This window comes from Erpetoichthys calabaricus, chromosome 9 (assembly GCF_900747795.2).
Source record: "Erpetoichthys calabaricus chromosome 9, fErpCal1.3, whole genome shotgun sequence".
In the NCBI taxonomy this organism is placed as follows: Eukaryota; Metazoa; Chordata; class Cladistia; order Polypteriformes; family Polypteridae; genus Erpetoichthys; species Erpetoichthys calabaricus.
Genome location: NC_041402.2, coordinates 136,579,511 through 136,600,196, shown reverse-complemented (window position 1 = coordinate 136,600,196; position 20,686 = coordinate 136,579,511). Strand labels below are relative to the sequence as shown.

Sequence of the window (20,686 nt, the reverse complement as noted above, 5' to 3'; positions counted from 1 at the left end):
TAAGAAGACTGACATAACTTCTCTATATATACCCATCCACACGTTTTCTTACTTGCTTATCCAGTTCAAAGTTGCAATCACATGATGTGTATGCTGGTAGTCCCGGGTTCAGTATTATTTAGGAGCAATTTGGTGAATAGGATTTACAAGCTTTGTTGTGTGGCCTGTTCTTGTTTGAATTGTTTTAAAGTATTACTGTTTTTCTTCAACTGCTTTAGCCTAAGATTTTGATTTTGGGTGTTCACTTTGCTCATTCAAATTTTGGTAGTAAGTCTGTACATACTTTCATGTTTTATAACAGCAGCATGATGAGGTTTCTGCTATTATTTGGAGAATGAATAGTACAGATTTTTTTTTCTGCATAGTGTTTTAAAATATTTTGAAATCTGAGTTACCTGTGAATTTTGTTTATGCTGAATTTTGCCATATTGAATACAAAATTGCTGGGCTTATTTTTTAATTGTTATGTTTTTCTTTTGTTTTATCATGCATGTTACTGCTTTGTAGTCCCACGTCTGTAATGTGTGGTACAGTTGCTCATGGCATGGTTTAGGAAGTCACTGCATGTGCCTGAAAAATGGGCTGAAAACTTCAGAATTGCCACCACTATATCTGTAGTGTAGAATCTGAAGAAAAACAAAACTCTTCAGTAAAAGTAGCTTTACAAACTATATCCCAGATCTGTGCCAGTATTTTATACACACACATATATATATATATATATATATATATATATATATATATATATATATATATATATATATATATAAAAATAATATCTGTCTGTCTGTTCCCTGTACAATCCTACATCCTTTGACTAATCTGGAAGTAATTTTGTAAGGCTGCAAGTGAGTTTTTTGCCCCTGTGTACCACAGCTTGCACACCAGTGCCACCTGCTGGCTCAGAGCTAGCAAAAAAACTGAACAGACTGAAGCCAGACAATGATACATCATGGCCAGAACTTATTACTTATCTACTCGGGCAACTCCATGTGCTGCTTCTATCTATTGTAATATAAAAATAAGTATTTTGTACTTTTGCAGGGAGGTGTTGGGTGAGGCTTGATCAAGAGTGGAAGTACAGTGCAGCACAGAGAAGAATTAAAGGGTTGTTTGTTTAATTCCTGCTTTTTCATCTTTTCTTCCATCTGGAACTAAAAGAATGAGTCAGACATGACTGTATTCATGGATACAATCCAGCATGGAGTTACCGCAATTCTGGAATCCAATCACACCCAAAAACAATAAATTCTTGACTCACATTCATAGAGAGGCAGTGTGAATAATGGATGGAACAGCTAGCAATAACAACAGGGTCACCATTTAAAAATGCACAATCCTTTGCTTTCTTTCCTTAAACGTTTCTACAGTCATATGAAAAATTTTGGGAACCCCTCTTAATTCTTTGGATTTTTGTTTATCATTGGCTGAGCTTCCAAAGTAGCAACTTCCTTTTAATATATGAAATGCCTTATGGAAACAGTATTTCAGCAGTGACATTAAGTTTATTGGATTAACAGAAAATATGCAATATGCATCATAACAAAATTAGACAGGTGCATAAATTTGGGCAGAAATATTACATCAATACTTAGTTGAGCATCCTTTTGCCAATATAACACCCTCTACATGCCTCCTATACGCCTTTGATGAGTGTCTGGATTCTGGATGGAGGTATTTTTGACCATTCTTCCATACAAAATCTCTCCAGTTCAGTTAAGTTTGATGGCTGCCAAGCATGGACAGCCTGCTTCAAATCATCCCATACATTTTCGATGATATTCAAGTCAGGGGACTGTGACGGCCATTCGAGAACATTGTGCTTCTCTCTCTGCATGAATGCCTTTGTAGATTTCAAACTGTGTTTTGGGTCATTGTCTTTCTGGAATATCCAACCCCTGCGTAACTTCAGCTTTGTGACTGATGCTTGAACATTATCCTGAAGAATTTGTTGATATTGGGTTGAATTCATCTGACCCTCAACTTTAACAAGGGCCCCAGTCCCTGAACTAGCCACACAGTCCCACAGCATGATGGAACCTCCACCAAATTTGATAATAGGTAGCAGGTGTTTTTCTTCCACCATGCAAAGCGCTTTTTTTTATGACTAAATAACTCAATTTTTGTCTTATCAGTCCAAAGCACTTTGTTCCAAAATGAATCTGGCTTGTCTAAATGAGCAATTGCATACAACAAGCGACTCTGTTTGTGGCGTGAGTGCAGAAAGGGCTTCTTTCTCATCACCCTGCCATACAGATGTTCTTTGTGCAAATTGTGCTGATTTGTAGAACGATATACAGACACACCATCTGCAGCAAGATGTTCTTGCAGGTCTTTGGAAGTGATCTATGGGTTGTCTGTAACCATTGTCACAATCCTGCGCATATGCCGCTCCTGTATTTTTCTTGGTCTGCCAGACCTGGGTTTAACAGCAACCTTTGGCCTTCCATTTCCTGATTACATTCCTTACAGTTGAAACTGACAGTTTAAACTTCTGAGATAGCTTTTTGTAGCCTTCCTCTAAACCATGAGACTGAACAATCTTTGTTTTCAGATCTTTTGAGAGTTGCTTTGAGGATCCCATGCTGTCACTCTTCAGAGGAGAGTCAAAGGGAAGCACAACTTGCAATTGACCACCTTAAATACCTTTTCTCATGATTGGACACACCTGTCTATGAAGTTCAAGGCTTAACAAGCTAATCCAACCAATTTGGTGTTGCAAGTAATCAGTATTGAGCAGTTACATACATTCAAATCAGCAAAATGACAAGGGTACCCAAATTTTTGCACAGCCAGTTTATCACATTTGATTTAATTTCATATAACTAAATACTGCTTCACTAAAAATCTTTGTTCGGAAAACACCCCAGTACTCAGATGTTCCTAGGAAATGAAAGACATACCACTGTTATCTTTTTTGTTGAAAGCAGAGTAAATTATTATGCAGGCTGAGAGGGGTTCCCAAACTTTTTCATATGACTGTAAATATATATATCCGGGCAACGCTGGATACCTCGGCTAGTTAACAATGATATTTTAATAAGGGGTACACAATAAACATTAAACAAGAATGTCAGTGAGATATCTACTATCAGCTATTTTGAATTACAATACATCCAGCCAATGGCTGCCCTAAATGCTGCTTGTATGCATTGGGTAGTTTACAGTGAATTCATAACATACAGCATAAACATTTCTCAGTATAGTATATGACTGTAATGTTTTCAGTTAGGAAGAAATATCCATTTATAGTGGAAGTGAAATGAGCTCACCTTGTAGAGTCAAAGACCATAATGCAGAGCACATAGACTCCATTAGACCTCCATCTAGGAGATGAGCCTCTCCTATACTGCATAGTGTGTCCACAGCTCCCTCTGCACAAGCTATCCTTGCATTATTCTCTAGAAATAAACAGGACATTATTACTGCAATTCATGTCCCTTTTTTGCTGTTCTCAGTTTTGTGGAGCATTTATAGACATTGATTCAGTAAATTTTATAGTAGATACACAGTATAATGTAATTTATAATTTTTGCATTAAGTATATCAGACATATGAATAGAGATGCAAATATAAAAGAAAGCAAGTCATTTTCTTTCAATAAAATACCAAACTTGACAAAGAAATTGCTTGTGTGCACAGTATTTGTTTAATTGTCTTACTGTTGAGCACTAAACCCCAGAGTGTCCTACAGCACAGTCTGCAGATCTCCATGTTGTCAGGAAAAGTCCTCATCACATTTAGAAGGTCCTGGACTCCACCTAATTTTCCAAAAGCCAGAGCAGCATCTTCTACAAATTTTGCAGAGAATAAAAAGTTTGGTATTCATTTGTATTAAATTGCTCCTATTTTACAAAGGTAATAAGTATTTTAATAAATACAATAAAACTACAATAAATATGAAGCAAATCTGAAACCAAAACATCTGATTACAAAGTGGAAAGGAGCCATTTGTTTGATCGGTCTATTCTTGAACCGGCATATTCCAATACAGGGCAGATGATGGCTGGAACCTGCCAGCATTGATGGGCCGCTATTGGCCACACTCAGTCACCAACCTGTATGCATAGGGTTTTGGTGCTAGGAACTGAAAATGCATCAAATCTTGCTGGTTATCTTTACTGATATGGACTGGTTAATGTGTTAGCAATGAAAGGATGCCGCATCATTTGATAGAAATGAAAATTATCAACCTACAGAGGGATGAATTCAAAGACACACCGAAAATCAAAGTGAAAAAATGATGCAACAGGCTAGTCCATTTTGCCAAACTTTCATTGCAGCAACTCAAAATCATACTCAGTAGTTTGTATGGCCCCCAAGTGCTTGTATGCATGCCTGACAACATCAGTGCATGCTCCTAATGAGATCACAGATGGTGTCCTGGGGAACTCCTCCCAAATCTGGACCAGGGCATTACTGAGCTCCTGGAATGTCTGAGATGCAACCTGGCAGCATCTGATGGAATGAAACATAATGTCCCAGAGGTGTTCTTTTGCATTTAGGTCAGGCGAGCATGGGGCCAGTGTCAATCAATTCCTTCATCCTCCAGGAACTGCCTGCATACTCTTGCCACATTGTCGTGCACCAGGAGGAACCCACTGCACCAGCATAGGGTCTGACAATGGGTCCAAGGATTTCATCCCGATACCTAATGTCAGCCAAGGTGCCATTGTCTAGCCTGACGCACCACCAAACCGGTCATACTGAATGATGTTACAGGCAGCACAATGTTCTCCACTGATTCTCCAGACCCTTTCACGTTGGTCACATGTGCTCAGGCTGAACCTGCTCTCATTTGTGAAAACCACAGGACACCAGTGGTGGACCTGCCAATTCTGGTGTTCTATGGCAAATGCCAATCAAGCTCCACAGTGTTGAGCAGTGAGCACAGGGCCCACTTGAGGATGTCGGGCCACTCTCATGAAGTCTGTTTCTATATATAAATGATTTGGACAGGAATATAAATAACAAGCTGGTTAAGTTTGCAGATGATAGCAAGCTAGGTGGCTTTGCAGATAATCGAGAATTCGTTGCAATCACTACAGAGGGACTTGCACAGCATACAGGCTTGGTCAGATTTGTGGCAGAATAAACTAAAGGTAAGAAAATCCAAAGCATTACACATAGTGGGTATAATTTTAGGTTTGAATACACAATAGGAGGTCTGAAAATTCAAAGTACAAATATGAATGGGATTTAGGAGTCATAGTGGACTATCAAGTTTCAAACTATGTTCAGAAGCTATTAAGAAAGCTAACAGTATGTTAGGTTATATAGCGTGATATGTAGAAGTCCAAGGTGTTTATACTCAAGCTTTATAATACACTGGTCAGGCCTCATCTGGAGTACTGTGTGCAGTTTTGGTCTCCTGACATCAACAAAGACATAGCAGCGATAGAAAAAGTTCAGAGAAGAGCAACTTAGCAGATTCCAGGGTTACAGGCGATGAATTATGAGGAAAGGATAAAACAGCTGAGCCTTTTCAGTTTAAGCAAAAGAAGATTAAGAAGAGAAATGATTGAAGTATTTAAAATTATGAGGCAAATTAGTACAGTGTCTGTATTATTAGTACTATTACTTTAAAAAGAGTTCAACAAGAACACAGGGCCACAGTTGTATACTTGTTAAGGGTAAATTTTCCACAAATATTAGGAAGTATGTCTTCATACAGGCTCAGGTTAGAAGCTGTAACCCTGAATCCACATACTCATACTCAAACAGACTTATCCACCTTTATGTTATTGTTTTACAGTATGCTATCATTACACCAGAAATAACATCCTACAGTGTTCAAGAAGGGAATAAACTTTCAGTCTGTGTTTCATGGCTAAGTACGCTAGAATATCATGTGTTTCTGTATGTTTTGTCAGGGTATCTGATCCCTTCCTGTCCATTACCCAGAGTATAATGGGTAATATCCACGTAAGATAGCAGTTGAGTTGTGAACTTCTGACCAAATACCCAGAACAGAAGAACAGAACAAACAGCCAAAATAAAAAAGAACAATACAATGAATTAGTCAGGTTTATTAAATTTTTGAAAGTTTATCTGCATTTTTATAAGCTGTGTATTGACATACTCTCTACTAAAAATCTGCAGACTGCTATAACAAATAAGAGGGGTCTAGACAGAGTGTCATCTTTAGTGCCAGTCTTTAGGCTACAGAGGTTGAAGTCTTCATCAAGAACTGAATCCTAAAAGCTTGTCGCCAAGCATTATGGGTGAGAACAGGTGGGTGACATGAGCTCATAGTACCTGTGGCTATAGTCGGATGACCTTCCCACCACTAAACAGAGAAAAGCTGATTCATTTAAAGTTGATTTAAAATTGTGACAAATCATAATGTTATACATGATATTTGTTTAATGTTTTCTTGTCATATGATATTTAGAACTGATTTTCATAAAGTTAGGTAATACACATTTGATATACAGTACTTTATAGTATACAGCAGGCTGCAATATGCCTAATGACTAAGGAGCTAGAATTGAAACCACAAGATTCAGTTCACACCAGTGATTCATTACATGACCCTGAGAAAATAATTACGCCTACTCTGAAATCATATAACTTGTTGTCAAGTGTTTGTACAAACCTTTAGTCTAATATTGAGAATATGAGATGTATCATACAGTAAACATTTTTGATTGCTGAAATTCAGCTTTTAAGTATAGCTAAATCTGTTGAAGCATAACCATTTATAGAACTTACCATTTTCTGACACAATCATACAAATGTTGAGTGCAAGTATAAGCAGCTCGATTTCTGTGGAATAGCTCCTGATTGCCTTCAGTATACAGCTTATTACTTCAGGACTGTGTAGAAGCTCTTTCTCCAGTCCCTGCTCCAAGGCTGTAATTAGAAAACCAAAGACTGTCAAATTGTCATACCAGGATGACTCATTATGCTAACAGTTGCCTGAAAAAATCCATTGCTAACTGATTCAAGGTTTAGTGTTGCAACAAAAGAAGAGTTCAGCCATAGTCACTTGAAATTTGTGAACGTGCAATTAATGCCATCCTCATATGCAATTTTAAATGTCTATTTTGGTGATTTTGTTGTGAAAAAAAAAACACAGACAGTACAATGTTTTAAAATCTCAAAAGAATCTGTGACCTGTTCATTTTATTTAAATAAAGCAGGTTTTCTCTTTAAAGACCATCAGCATGGAGTTGTTTCCTAATTTTCTACTTTTTAATTTTGTGCTGATGTCTCTGCCTCCACAGATGATAGTAGTGCTAGTTGCCTAAGGTTGTTTAAAGCCATTTGACATCCAGGGGAATTATTGGCCACTTCTGTCCAAGGTGCCATACTCTCTCACTTAGATGCCCCTGAACATTTTACTTCTAGCACCATGTAGCCCCTGCGTTGAGACCACCTGCAGTTTAAGAGGATGATTAAGGCAGCAGGTGCAGAAGTCGGCATCTTCTCACTGTGACACGCAGAAGTTCCCTGACTGTGACACTATGACTCTGTGTCATTTGAAGGTGTGCTGCTGTCTGACTTCATCCTGGTGGTTCACCTCTTGATAGCTGGGCACTTCTTCATTCTCTCGATCTCTGTTTTGTGCAACGGGTTAAAGTAGGAAATTTTAACCCTTTTGTCATTGCATGGCTAGAAAACTAATGTTCCGTCTCTCACCTATACTATCTCTTTAATAACTATCAATTCGTCTGCTTTCAAAATTTGAAAATTAGTTTGTTTTTATGTATGATTGGATTCCATAATTGCCATAACTCCTTGCTGGGTTGGAGCCATGGGCACAGCTTCTTTTTATTTGCTGGTTTAGTGTGGTTTCACAAATAGATATTTAATCCTACATTAATAAACTGTGTTTACAGACATTGCTGCAGGTAGCCATAATATTATATGAGATAAGACCAATGGTGGTCTTCAAGATGATTCAAAGCTGATTCATTTAAAGTTGATTTAAAATTGTGACAAATCATAACACCTTATTGGCACTATATTCCCACCCCTAAACAGAAAAATGGAAGTGACAATGGTTAGCTGTAATGTTCTGCACCTGTTGTTTGGCACCCTCTTGTATCCCGCTATCCTACAGCCCTATACTGATAATGCAGTGTGTAATAGAGTTAGAGGAACATATAAAGGAGAGAAGGTCCACTAATTCTGCTACACACACACACACACAACTGTATAATGGATAGAGGCTGTAGGATTTCAAATGATAAGATAAATGTGAGGCAAATGTACCACATATCGCCTTTAAGGTGTGAGTATTTCTATTGTACAAGTAAATGTTTTAGAATTTGGTAGCATTGTAGTGCAGTGGTTAGTTTCAGATCCAGCAGCCTATGCTTTAGCCCTTTGCCTGGTTGTAATCTTTAGGGAGTTTTGGACATGTTCCTCATATTTGAATGGGGTTTTCCTCACCATCACTAAAGACATGCAGGTTAGTCTAATTGGTAACTCTAAACTGGTCCTAGTTGATGTTTGCATTAGTAGGCCTAAAAATGGTCTGGCAATTCTGGGACAGGTTCTGGAACCCTGCAACCCTGAATTGGATTAAGTAGATTTTATAATTTTGTATTATAGAATATTTTACAAAAAGTGGTATTATGGTATATCATTAGAACATATATGTACAGTGTCACACATGTGTGATTGGGAGGCAGCTAAAGGGCCTGAATAATAGTAGTACCACGCCGGACCAGGGGGTGGCAAGCTGCACTGACTTTCTCTCTCAGTTCCCTGCAGGGGAAATCCCACTAGGTCCTAGCGTCATTTGATGACATCACTTCCAGTACCAGCACATTTGATGATGTCACTTTTGGTACCAGCGCCAATGCCAATGTCATTTCCGGTCCCCGAGCACATGTACACAGTGCAATGAAATTCCTATCAGCACGTTTCACTAACATGGAACAGGTTGTCACCATCCTTGTCCGACGGAACGAATTTCATTCTGTTGGTAATGTATGTTATCTATCCATTTTCAAAACCCATGCATGATATAACATGACAAAATAATCAGTGGTGCTTGAAACAGGCAAGTTTCTTTTTGCATACTGTTTTGTGAAATTAACATTAATCTTCATCCTCCATATAATTTCACAACTGCAAAACTCACTACAAATGGAGTTTGGGAATTTAAAAAGTTTTCTGTGGGTGTTGAAAGAAAGGAATATCGCTCTTTATTATGGGTTTGGCAACACTGTACACTCATTTTGGGCCCATATATTTCTTGGAAAAGGGTCTAGATGAAAATGAAACATCTGTTGGAAATTTAACATGACAAAACACAACCCACGATGATACAAAATGATGTACTCTTAGATAAAAGCAAGACAAAAAATTGTTATCCAAATTATTTGAGAAGAAAATGCTGTACGTGCAGTCTAAGGCTATATTCACACTGGTACATTTTTATTTAAAATGAAAATGATCTCCGTCTATACTAGCAATTTCACAAACAACACAAGACACATATAATGATTTATTTATATGCCCACAGCAGAGACATCTCAAACTGGACATACACTATGTGATTTTGACACAATCTTAAGCACGATTTGCTGTTGCTGACTGATTTTCTGAGTTGGTCCAAATTTCAGCATCATCAACCCTTATTTCACATGCAGAATAACAGTAGTTGCAATGCCTGCTTGTCTCTCACAATCACACGAATGGAAAAAATCCTGTCATGGCAAAAATTTCAGTCAGCTGTCTTGTAATGTGAGCAATCTCACAAGCCGATTTTCTGATGTCTCCATCAAATTTCCTCAAAATTCATTGTGCAGCAACAGCAATGGGTTTGCATCATACATATATAGAGTACCCATATTATGCCATGTTAATCAGTCTGAATTCTAAATGACTGGTGAGTCTATTGTACAGTTTGAGTATTTGCTTGACCATGATTTCTAAAAATTTAGATGCCTATAGGTAAACAGCACAGCAAGTGCAATGGAAAGCAACTATATTATGCCCTCTATGTTGGAATATGTTTTTCTTCCATGAAGGGTGACCATTTTCAAAAGTATTAATTTTAGTCTGTTGAAAATGCTGGGGTAGTGTGGATGTAAGGAAAAAATGTAGACAAATGTCTGAGTTTTTAAATGAAAATGTACTGATGTTGTCGGGGCCTTAGATGAGATCCTGATTTGGCTGATACAAATCTTTCTGTGTGCTGATAACAATATCCTCCTATCATCCTCAGTACACTCCTGCTGCCTGATGGGCTACATATACATTTACAAAAAGAATGTTGATTTAGAGAGTCAAACGATACTACTTTAACCACGCATAACCATTACATTCACTCACTCATACAAACTCTCTCACATTCTTCTCTTTAATTCCCAACCTTGTATTTTGGTACAGGAGTAACGTGTTTTTTTTGAGAAACAGAAACAGAGACATGAGAATTTGTATTAGATAGATAGATAGATAGATAGATAGATAGATAGATAGATAGATAGATAGATAGATAGATAGATAGATAGATAGATAGATAGATAGATAGATAGATAGATAGATAGATCTATCGATTACTGTTTTATTTATTGATTGATTTTCTTTTATATTTTAGTTAGCATATCAACTGCTGTGACCATATTATTTTTTGTGTGATTTATAACTTATATCATAAGGTTTTGTGCTGAAATACAATATTCATCCAGTCATTATTAAGCATCTCACTCCTTTTATAAAAGTAAGCCCCCTTACTCCTGACTATTTTCCAAAACCCCATGGTTTATAATGCATTAATGGTCAGCCACTTAAGGATATTTAAAACAGCCCTAATTTGTTTATATGTTGCTTTGTTCTTGTGGCACTTGACACATTTCGGATTGATAGATAGATAGATAGATGTTCGTTTTTATTCATTTGATAATCTTTAAATGTTTTATTTCAACTTAAAACCAAAGTCAAAAACATAGGAAATATATTCATAATTTCATTAGTTCATTAAAATCAGTGCTCAGTCATTTTTGGCCCAACAAGAGAAAATAAAACTTAGCAACTAATCTTCATCTGAGCATATTTAATTCACTCCACAACCACATTCCTCAAATCATTACTTAAAGAGATCAACAATGTCTTAGAAAGGATTTAGATATGTATTAGTGCTCAAAGCTCTTTAGTTGTAGCTTGTTGATACATATGTTAAAAAACAAACATTAACACTGCTTTTATGAATACCATACCAAATAGTAATAGCAGAGACATGTGCATTGCATTTGTTATTCCAACATACTGTATGGCACATCACAAACATTTGTAGTAATACATTTTATTACTACAAATGTTTGTGATGTGCCATGTGTTAGAATGACAAATATAATGCATTTTATTACTGCATACATTACAAAATACATTCCAATAGAGGGCACCCGGCAAATACTAATGCTGATTACTAGATTCCAACCTGTCTGAGATGTGTAACACACCTAGAGGTTTATTTAATATATAACCTTTTATAAACCATGCCCCTTTTCCCTTTCCCTTTCCCTTCTCTTGTAAAGTCTAACTACTCACTACACACACCAGCTCCAGTTCTTCTAAACCTCCTATTCACATTCTCCTCACCTCCTCACCAATATAAGTGTGATGCTGATGAAGCCAATAGACAGAAACTCTTCTATAAATGGATGTTTAACAGAAGATGGCAAAATCACTGCCATCATTGCTCTGTTTTTGAAAATTATTAAGGTTCCTATAATAAACTATAAGAGATTAGATAAGAGATTAAATTAGAGATCTCCATTGTCATATATACTACAATAGCATAGTGAAATTATTGTGCCACAGTTGCTGTGATGCATAAATACAGTAAATTCATAAAACTAGTGGTAGACAAATAACTAAATACAGAAAATAGGAGTGAAAAAAGTAACATACAGAACAATTTCACATGAAACAGCAAGTGGGCACAGTACATAAAGCACCTTACCTGCTACAGAGAGCTGGTACAGAACCCTGCAGGCTTCAAGATGGACTTCCAGAGAGTCTGCATGATTCTTCATCACTGACGTAAACATGTCCTTGAACTGGGAGGTGACTGGAAATGCTATAAATGCACAGAGAGAAGAGTAACACAGATAGGCTTTTAGATCAACAACATCCTCCATAATCATAACCCAAATTCTGAACTTAGTGCATAAGAATGTCATGTAATATGAAGGACATATTATGTAAAATTATAAATAATTTCCCTCAAAGGCGTTTCTGCTTTGAGATATGAAAGAGAACAGCCTGGTATTCTTTTAGAATATAAGTGTTAAATTCTAGACTCTAAACTCATACACATTTGTTTGTTTAGACTACAAACCTTGGGGGCTCTCAATTTGAAAGGGATCACCTCATCAGAATAATTTCTTTCAAGCAACTTGAGCACCTTTTAATTATCTGAATTATATGAGAACGCATTATAGACAGTGATTGACCTAAATGATTAGTTTACTGAAGTTTAAATATGTTCCATTTAAAATGTCTTACCAGCTTGATCTGCCTCCAGGAAGAATCTGAAGCCGGAAATCTGTGCTTCCTCCACATCAAAATATTTCTGCATAAATTCTGGAAAAAAAAATACAATGATGTGAATCTCTCTGATAAGACACAATACAACACACACAGGTAAAACTCCTTATGTGGCAGTGCTACACAGTATCAGGATATGAGAAAATGATAAATGGACAATCCATAGTTCTGTAAAAATGTATCTATTAGTCATGTACTGTTTTGTAATAAGATGTGGAATAGTGGGTCCGCCGCCAGAGCATCATTGGTTTGTTTTTAAATAAATAAATAATTAGCTGGCTCAATCTCCATAGGTGTGCGTGTTTGTGCGGCTGGTTGGTGGGATGATTGAGATGGAGCATGCCTGCATTTGAGGGTATGATTTGTTTTGATTGCTCCTTATATGCCTCTGTGGAGCTGGCACAGCAAAAGTGGTTGAGAAAGCCATCCGAGGACAAAGAAAAGAATGGAGATGGAGGTTAGAAGATGGGAGAGAAGGCAAGAGGTCTGAGAGAGCTGTTGCAAGAAAGAGAGGGATAGAGCGAGAGCTGGGAGGACAGCCCCTTGGAAAGCATGAGGCCAACGCTTGGGGTTGCTGTAGTGCAGGGCTATTCAATTGGCGGCCCGCGAGCCACATCCGGCCCAGAATCAACCTCCGAGTGGCCCAGCCCGTGGTTCCGCCCATAGATAATAAATTAATATATATTATTCATAAATTGTTATTTAATATAATTTAATATAAATATATATATATATATATTATATTAATATAAATATATAGTATATTAATATAAATATAAAGTATTTATTATGTCTATGGTCCCGCCAAAAACACGCATTCCTACGTAAATTACGTAGCCTGCAACACGCAAACAATGCAGAGCGTGCCGGTAGTAGCTTAGATTACTATCAATATGTCTTTCTCAACACTGAAACGTAAAATTGCCAATGAAAACCGTAAGTTTAACCCTGCCTGGACTGACAAATACTTGTTTATTTTACCGCCACATCCAAACGCCAAACCGATGTGTTTAATTTGTAATGAGTACGTTGGAGTATTTAAAGATTACAATGTGTGGAGGCATCATGTTGAGAAACACCACACTTTTCGCACCAATTTTCCAGAGGGATCTCAAGAGAGGGCTGCAAAAGTGCAGAGTTTGATTGCATCTTACAACCGGAGCAGTACTACCATGGTGCGGTCATTCACAGCCCAAGAGAGAGCTACTGCAGCATCCCTTCGTGTTTCCTGGATACTGGCAAAAAAGAAAAGGCCATTCACAGACTCTGAAACCGTGAAGGACTGTATGCTGGCTGTCGTGGATGAGGTGATAAAATTAAAATGAGCGTGGTATCTGCTATAAAAAACGTACCCCTGTCAGATACTTCAAACATTCGTATGGTTGAAATTCTTGCTGCAGATGTGTATGAAACGCTGTTAGGAGACCTGATGAAAGCTGATACTATGTCTATAGCAGTAGATGAGTCCACAGACAAAACCGATACTGCTCAGTTGTGCATATATGTCCGTTTTTTTGATGGCAAATGCTTCCGAGTGGAGCTGCTCGGCCTACTGCCGTTAGAAGGACACACAACTGGCGATATAGTCTTTGGGAAAATTTCCGCCTTTTTTGAAGACAGTGGTCTGGATATGAAGCGTGTGTGCATGCTTGTGACAGATGGGGCTCCGTCCATGACAGGGAAAGTGAATGGTTTGGCAGCACGTTGGTCCGCTGTTGCACCTCAGTTGATCTCCTTACACTGCATTGTGCATCAGGCGGTGTTGTGCGCAAAACTAAGCGGGGCGCTCAAAACGACAATGGACAGCGTTATGGCTATAATTAATTTTATTCGCTCCACATCAAGCCTCCAACACCGCTTATTCCGCATGCTGCTGTCAGAAATGTCTGCTGAGCACCACGACCTTCTTTTGCATAATGACGTGAGGTGGCTGTCCAAAGGCAAAGCACTGGAGCGTTTCTGCAGTCTCAGAGAAGAGATCATAACTTTCCTCCGCGGCAGCAAGCAAAAAAAGGCAGAAACGCACTTGAGTCACATACTGGACGACAACTTCATGGCCGATGCCTGCTTTCTGAGCAACATATTCAAACACCTGAACGATCTCAATTTGGGACTACAAGGCATAGACAAAACTGTCATCGACCTTGTGGAACAGATGCGCGCATTCCAAGTTAAACTGGACCTTTTCGCAAATGATTTGAGCACAGGCCGAATGCTGCATTTTCCGACACTCCGCAAATGCATCTCATCCCCCGCACAAATCACGGATGTGATGACAGATTTCATTGCGATGTTGAAAAATAACTTTGCTGGTCGATTGGATGGACTTGATCTGCCCACAGAGTTGGCCGTTTTTGTCAGAGACCCGTTCACTGTTGCAATAGAAGGGGACTTATCCGCCAGAGCTAAGAAACTGGTCCCTTCCATTGACGAGGGGAAATTCACACTCGAACTTGTTGGCATGCAGTCATCTGTAACCATGGCACAGGAGCTTTCCACTAACGGGCCTGCAATGTTTTGGACTGATGTCAACGCACATCAGTTCCCTAACATTAAGAAAGTAGCGATCGTCATGCTCAGTATGTTTGGATCAACATATACATGTGAGTCAAGTTTTTCACACATGAACTCCATAAAAAGCCACTCTCGTTGCTCCCTGACTGACCATACTCTCCACCAATGCCTTCGAATTGCATTGACAACTTACGAGCCTAAAGTCACTGCTCTCGTTCAAAACAAAAAATGTCACTTCTCCCACTAAGTCAGCAGGGTAACTGTAGCCTACAATACATCAATATAATGTGGGATGCGTAACAGAGGCATGCCTAATCACACATGGTGATTTAAAATATGTTCCCTCAGTGTTGTTATAGTTGTGAATACTGTGCACTTTTTATTTTATGCACTTTGAGATGTTCCTGGGTCAAATGTGTGCAAGTTGTTTATTTTGTTTCAAAAGGAAACAATGTTATTTCTAATAGCCTACTACTGTGCACTATTTTGTTTTATGCACTTTGTGATCAGATAGGTCAGATATGTAGCCTAGGTCAGTTTTTTTTCTTTTGTAAGTGGAAAAAATAGGGGCTACCTCAGATTCTGTTAATTCAGCTCTTTTTGTATGCACCTTTTGCTCTGCAAACTGACCAAAGTTAAAAGAGAAACAACGAATAAACCTTATGTTTTTCAATAAATTTGTTTGTGTTGGTTTTAAAATTTGTCATTACGAGCTGCTTTGCCGCTAAAATGACTGGCCCAGCTAACCTTCTTGGTTTGAAAATCTGGCCCAACTGAATTTGTAATTGAATAGCCCTGCTGTAGTGGATCTCTCCAGCTGAGCAACTCCTGGAGCTGGAGTGACTAGGCATTTTGCAAGTGCCTCTCCGCAGAAGTCCTGGAAGACGACAAGAGTCAGAGACGGGATTCCTGCTGTGGAGCCATGGGCAGTGAGGACCCGGGTCAGTTTAAGAAGATTGGCTGTATCTGTCGGTTGGGCATCTCCTCTGCTGACAGGTAAGCAGAGGAGACGTGGATTTTAAAGGGTTGCACCGAGGACAGAGTTTTTAATGAGATGATCCCTGCCTGTGTTTTAACCTCAATTTTAATGGAATATTTGACTGGTTTTAACCTCCACAATCACTGTTTTTGTTGGATTATTTATGTATTTAATTTGAAGATTTTTGGAGCCCTACACTTTGAACACTGTTTCAATTTGTTTATATTTTTTATAATGAAAGCACTAATTCATTTTCACACCTACCCCTTGCTATGTATGTGTCCTCATTTGCCCAGCTCATCTTGGTTACATTATCAACAGTGGTGGTTTCAAGAGGATCACAAAAACCTTAACAAAAGCTTCTTTTGATGTTAACACTTACAAAGTATCAACAAAGTGGTCATTCATCCTTGTGCAGTGTGGCCTTTCATAGATTGGTAAAATTACTTGTGGACATAAAGGACTCACTGGTCTGATACAGATGTATGCAATGACCTCACTTAAACCACCTCTGACCATTCCAAGGTGTAGTTATTTTAGTATTCTACATTCCTTAGACCAATAGAAGCCTTTGTTATGGTCTTATTATATAACATCCATCCATCCATCCATTTTCCAACCGGCTGAATCTGAACACAGGGTCACGGGGGGTCTGCTGGAGCCAATCCCAGCCAAAACAGGGCACAAGGCAGGAACCAATCCCGGGCAGGGTGCCAACCCACCGCAGTATTATATAACAGTAAATTAGTAATAGATGCATCTTTGCAGTACCTAAAGTGCTACCAAAGTTATACTTTTTTATATTCATGATCATTTGGACCTTATTAAAAAGTGAGGTACTAAAAAATATTTCATTACTTATTGCCAAGCAGCTGTCAGCAGTAATGTAAAGGTTTCTCACCCAGCACAGCTTGCTGTCCCTCCTCACACGGGGCACCTGTTATCCCAAATGGAAGTCTTTTCTTTAGACCAGAAAGTGGAGAGCCACACACCAACAGGCATTCCTTCACATAAGGAACATAGACCAGATCTCTGAAATGTTTAAATAGAATGAAAAGAAATCGTGAACTTGCTTGTGCCTGATTTTGATTATCAGGCTCAAAGGTGTTGTAGTGGTTGACAATGGAACAGAGAATCCTTTTAACTGAATAAACAAAGTGGTATATAAATTAAAAATCATCATATTCAGTATCAATATCCCTAACTCATATATGCAGGAATTAACATACTGAATGGATTCCTTCTCCACATGAGTTGTCCAAACCTTATGTGGAAAAATGAGATTCTTTCTCCATCCTGTACCCCTAAGATGGGAGAGAATTACAGGACTCTGAGAGAAGATACCATTATGCTCTATTTTACAAATAAACGGGCAAATTTCTGCTTGGAGCTGGGCAGTATGTCTGTGAGGGAGACATGCTTTGAGTATTGTATGTACTTAGCCTTGACATCAAAGAGGACCATACTAAAGAGGAATGAGATGGTGTTCTTTAATACTGCACCTGGTGTAGAGATTCCCCTGTTTTGGCCATTCATTCATCCATCTTCCAAACCCACTTATCCAAAACAGGATCATGGAGAATCTGAAGCCTATCCGCAACAAGCATCAGATGCAAAGCAAACAACAGTCCCTAGAAGGGGTGCCAGACCACACACACACACACAAACAAACACGCATGTGCACACACACACACACACACATATATATATCATACCACATAAATTTTGAGTGTTGGATCACACATGCTGGAGCCAATCCTATAGGCAAAGCTGGAGTCAATCATAGACAGGGGGCAAGTCTATCACAATACACACTTACTAACACCTGATCCATATTATTAACCGAAGGTTGTATACCAGATGGACGCAGGGCGCATCGAAGCGCACGCGCACTGCCACACTGCAACGAGCCCATCCATAGCTAACGACACAGCCACACAAAACACAGAAACGAGAACGTTGTAAACCGGATGTCACAAATCGCCTACCAGTGTGATACGACACAGCCACAGAAAACACAGATTAGATATACCAGACTCAGTCGTTTGCTTAGGCTGTACAAATCCGAGCCCATAGCTAACGACACAGCCACAGAGAAAACAAAAACGAAACAATTCAGCGCATATTTGAATCACATTACAGTATTACAGTACGGAATCCCCAGACGTCCAGACTTCGAAGCGCACGCGCACTGCCGCCTACAACGCGCTTTTGAAACACCACAGGCAGAGGAGTCACGGCTCAAAAAACGAAACAGCTCCCAGGCAAAGGAGTCATGGCTCAGAAACGAAACAGCTCAACTAACGGAAATACAAATCCGAGCCCATAGCTAACGACACAGCCACGGAGAAAACAAAAACGAAACGATTCAGCGCATATTTGAATCACATTACAGTATTACAGTACAGAATCCACAAAGGTCCAGACTACACAGCATATTTGAATCACATTACAGTATTACAGTAATACATTATTAACAGTCCAGCCACAGAAAACATAGAAGCGACACCAGATGGAAGAAAACAATAAACGAACGCTCCATATTAAACGTAAGTGCAATTATAATTCCTAACAGTAAACTGCTTATAGCTAACGGAGTCACGGCTCCAAAAAGAAATAGCTCAACTAACGGAAATACAAAAACGAGCCCGTATGGATACAATGAATGAACGAAGGTGCCCACACAAAGACACCGCTTTAGTACAAATATGTTTATTTAATTAAATGAAAACTGTACCATGGCTACGACCTGTACACTAAACCTGAGGTAAGGCGTGCACGCCAGGTTGTACAGCCGCCCGAGTGCGACCGCCCACACCACCGCATATACCACGCTCGTTTAGTAATGTAGCCTTCCATGCCCGGATCCGCCGACATGGCCACTTCAGCACGCGAATCCGCCGCCGTCAGCAAACGACTTCTCGCTGACGACACAGCCATAGAAACACAAAAATGAAACTGAATGGCTAAAAACAATAAACGAAGACGCCTACAACTGAGTCACAGCTCCAACAAATATGTTTATTTAATTAAATGAACTTTCCCAGGGCGCACCCAATCACCATGATATTTCATCCCTCCAAGTATCGGAGGGAACAGAAAGTGATTGCCATTCTTGGATTTGCGATTCTTTCAAGAATCGCGGGCTTGCTGGTCTGTTTATAGTCACCAGTCAACTTAGCATGTCAAAGAAAAACTGAAGTACTTAGATGAAATCCATACAAACATGGGGCAGACTTTTAAACTGTACACATTAGGCACTTAGCAAGGAGCTGAACTTAACATCTGAGTACTGTAAAGTGTAGCTTTGAAAGGAACCAAAGGTTCTTCTTTCCACCACACTACTTGGAAACTTATTCCATGTGTCTGTGGCTCTTTGTGTGAAGAAAAACTTCCTAATGTTTGTGTGAAATTTACCCTTAAGAAGCTTCCAACTGTATCCTCGTGTCTTGATGAACTCATTATAAAGTCACTTCTCAACCCATGCTACTAATTCCTTTCATAATTTTAAATACTTTAATCATGTCTCCTGTTAATCTCCTTTTGTTAAAACTGAAAAGGCTCAGCTCTTTTAATCTTTCCTCATAACTCATCACCTGTCGCCATGGAATTAGCATAGTTGCTCTTCTCTGGACTTTTTCTAGTACCTGGAGACCAAAACTGCACACAGTACTGCAGATGATATCTAACCAGAGCATTACAAAGCTTGAGCATACCCTTCTTAGACTTGTACTCTACACATCGTGCTATATAACCTAATATTCTGTTAGCCTTCTTAATGGATTCTGAACACTGTCTGGTAGCTGATAGTGTTGAGTCCACTACTACTCCTAAGTCCTTCTTATAAGGTGAACTTTTGATTTTCAGACTTCCCATTGTGTATTCAGACCTCACATTTTTACTTCCTATGTGTAATACTTTACATTTACTTACATTAAATTTCATCTGCCACAAATCTGCCCAAGCCTGTATGCTGTCCAAGTCCCTCTGTAATGATTCAACAGATTCAAGATTATCTGCCAAACCACCTAATTTGGTATCATCTGCATACTTAACTAGCTTATTATTTATATTTCTGTCCAAATCATTTATTTATATTAAACATAGCAGCAGCCCTAGCACAGACCGCTGTGGAAAACAACATCAGCCAATTTTGGGTTCCTTGCACCATAACCCTCTGTAAAGTACAAACGTTCCTTCTGTGCTATTGTAACACTCTATGAAAAAATTTTAAAAATTAAAAGTTTTAAATGTCAGGTTTATAATAATTGCATGTTTATAGAAACTGTATTCTCATAAGATGTAAACTTGCAGAAAATATTGTTGAATATCTTACAATGTAGTAGGTCTCTGGTCTGGGTCTTTCTCTAACATTTTCATCAGTAACTGACAGAGATCACGGGAGCATTCCAATGAGTCAAGGGAAGATTTCAGAAGTCCAGAATCTCCTCTGATTCTTTGTAGGAGAGACATAGCAGCATCCTCCTAGAAACAGAAGCAAGTGTTCATGGAGGGATAAAAATACATATGAAAGGCACTATATCACATAAAAGTGTTTTGACAGACAGACAGACAGACAGACAGACAGACAGACAGACAGACAGACAGACAGACAGATAGATAGATAGATAGATAGATAGATAGATAGATAGATAGATAGATAGATAGATAGATAGATAGATA

General features: G+C 38.7%; 1 protein-coding gene across 1 annotated transcript in view; it reads right to left on the bottom strand.

Moving 5' to 3' along the window:
• The window catches only part of LOC114658142 (serine/threonine kinase-like domain-containing protein STKLD1), a 64,332-nt gene that overhangs the window by 23,642 nt on the left and 20,004 nt on the right, over nt 1–20,686 (bottom strand). Inside the window, exons 9-15 of the mRNA XM_028810219.2 lie at nt 20,340–20,488; nt 16,905–17,035; nt 12,469–12,546; nt 11,924–12,040; nt 6,715–6,855; nt 3,663–3,791; nt 3,273–3,401 (exon numbers count right to left, since the gene is read on the bottom strand). Coding sequence (XP_028666052.2) covers nt 3,273–3,401; nt 3,663–3,791; nt 6,715–6,855; nt 11,924–12,040; nt 12,469–12,546; nt 16,905–17,035; nt 20,340–20,488 — 874 coding nt within the window. The remainder of the gene's footprint in view (nt 1–3,272; nt 3,402–3,662; nt 3,792–6,714; nt 6,856–11,923; nt 12,041–12,468; nt 12,547–16,904; nt 17,036–20,339; nt 20,489–20,686) is intronic.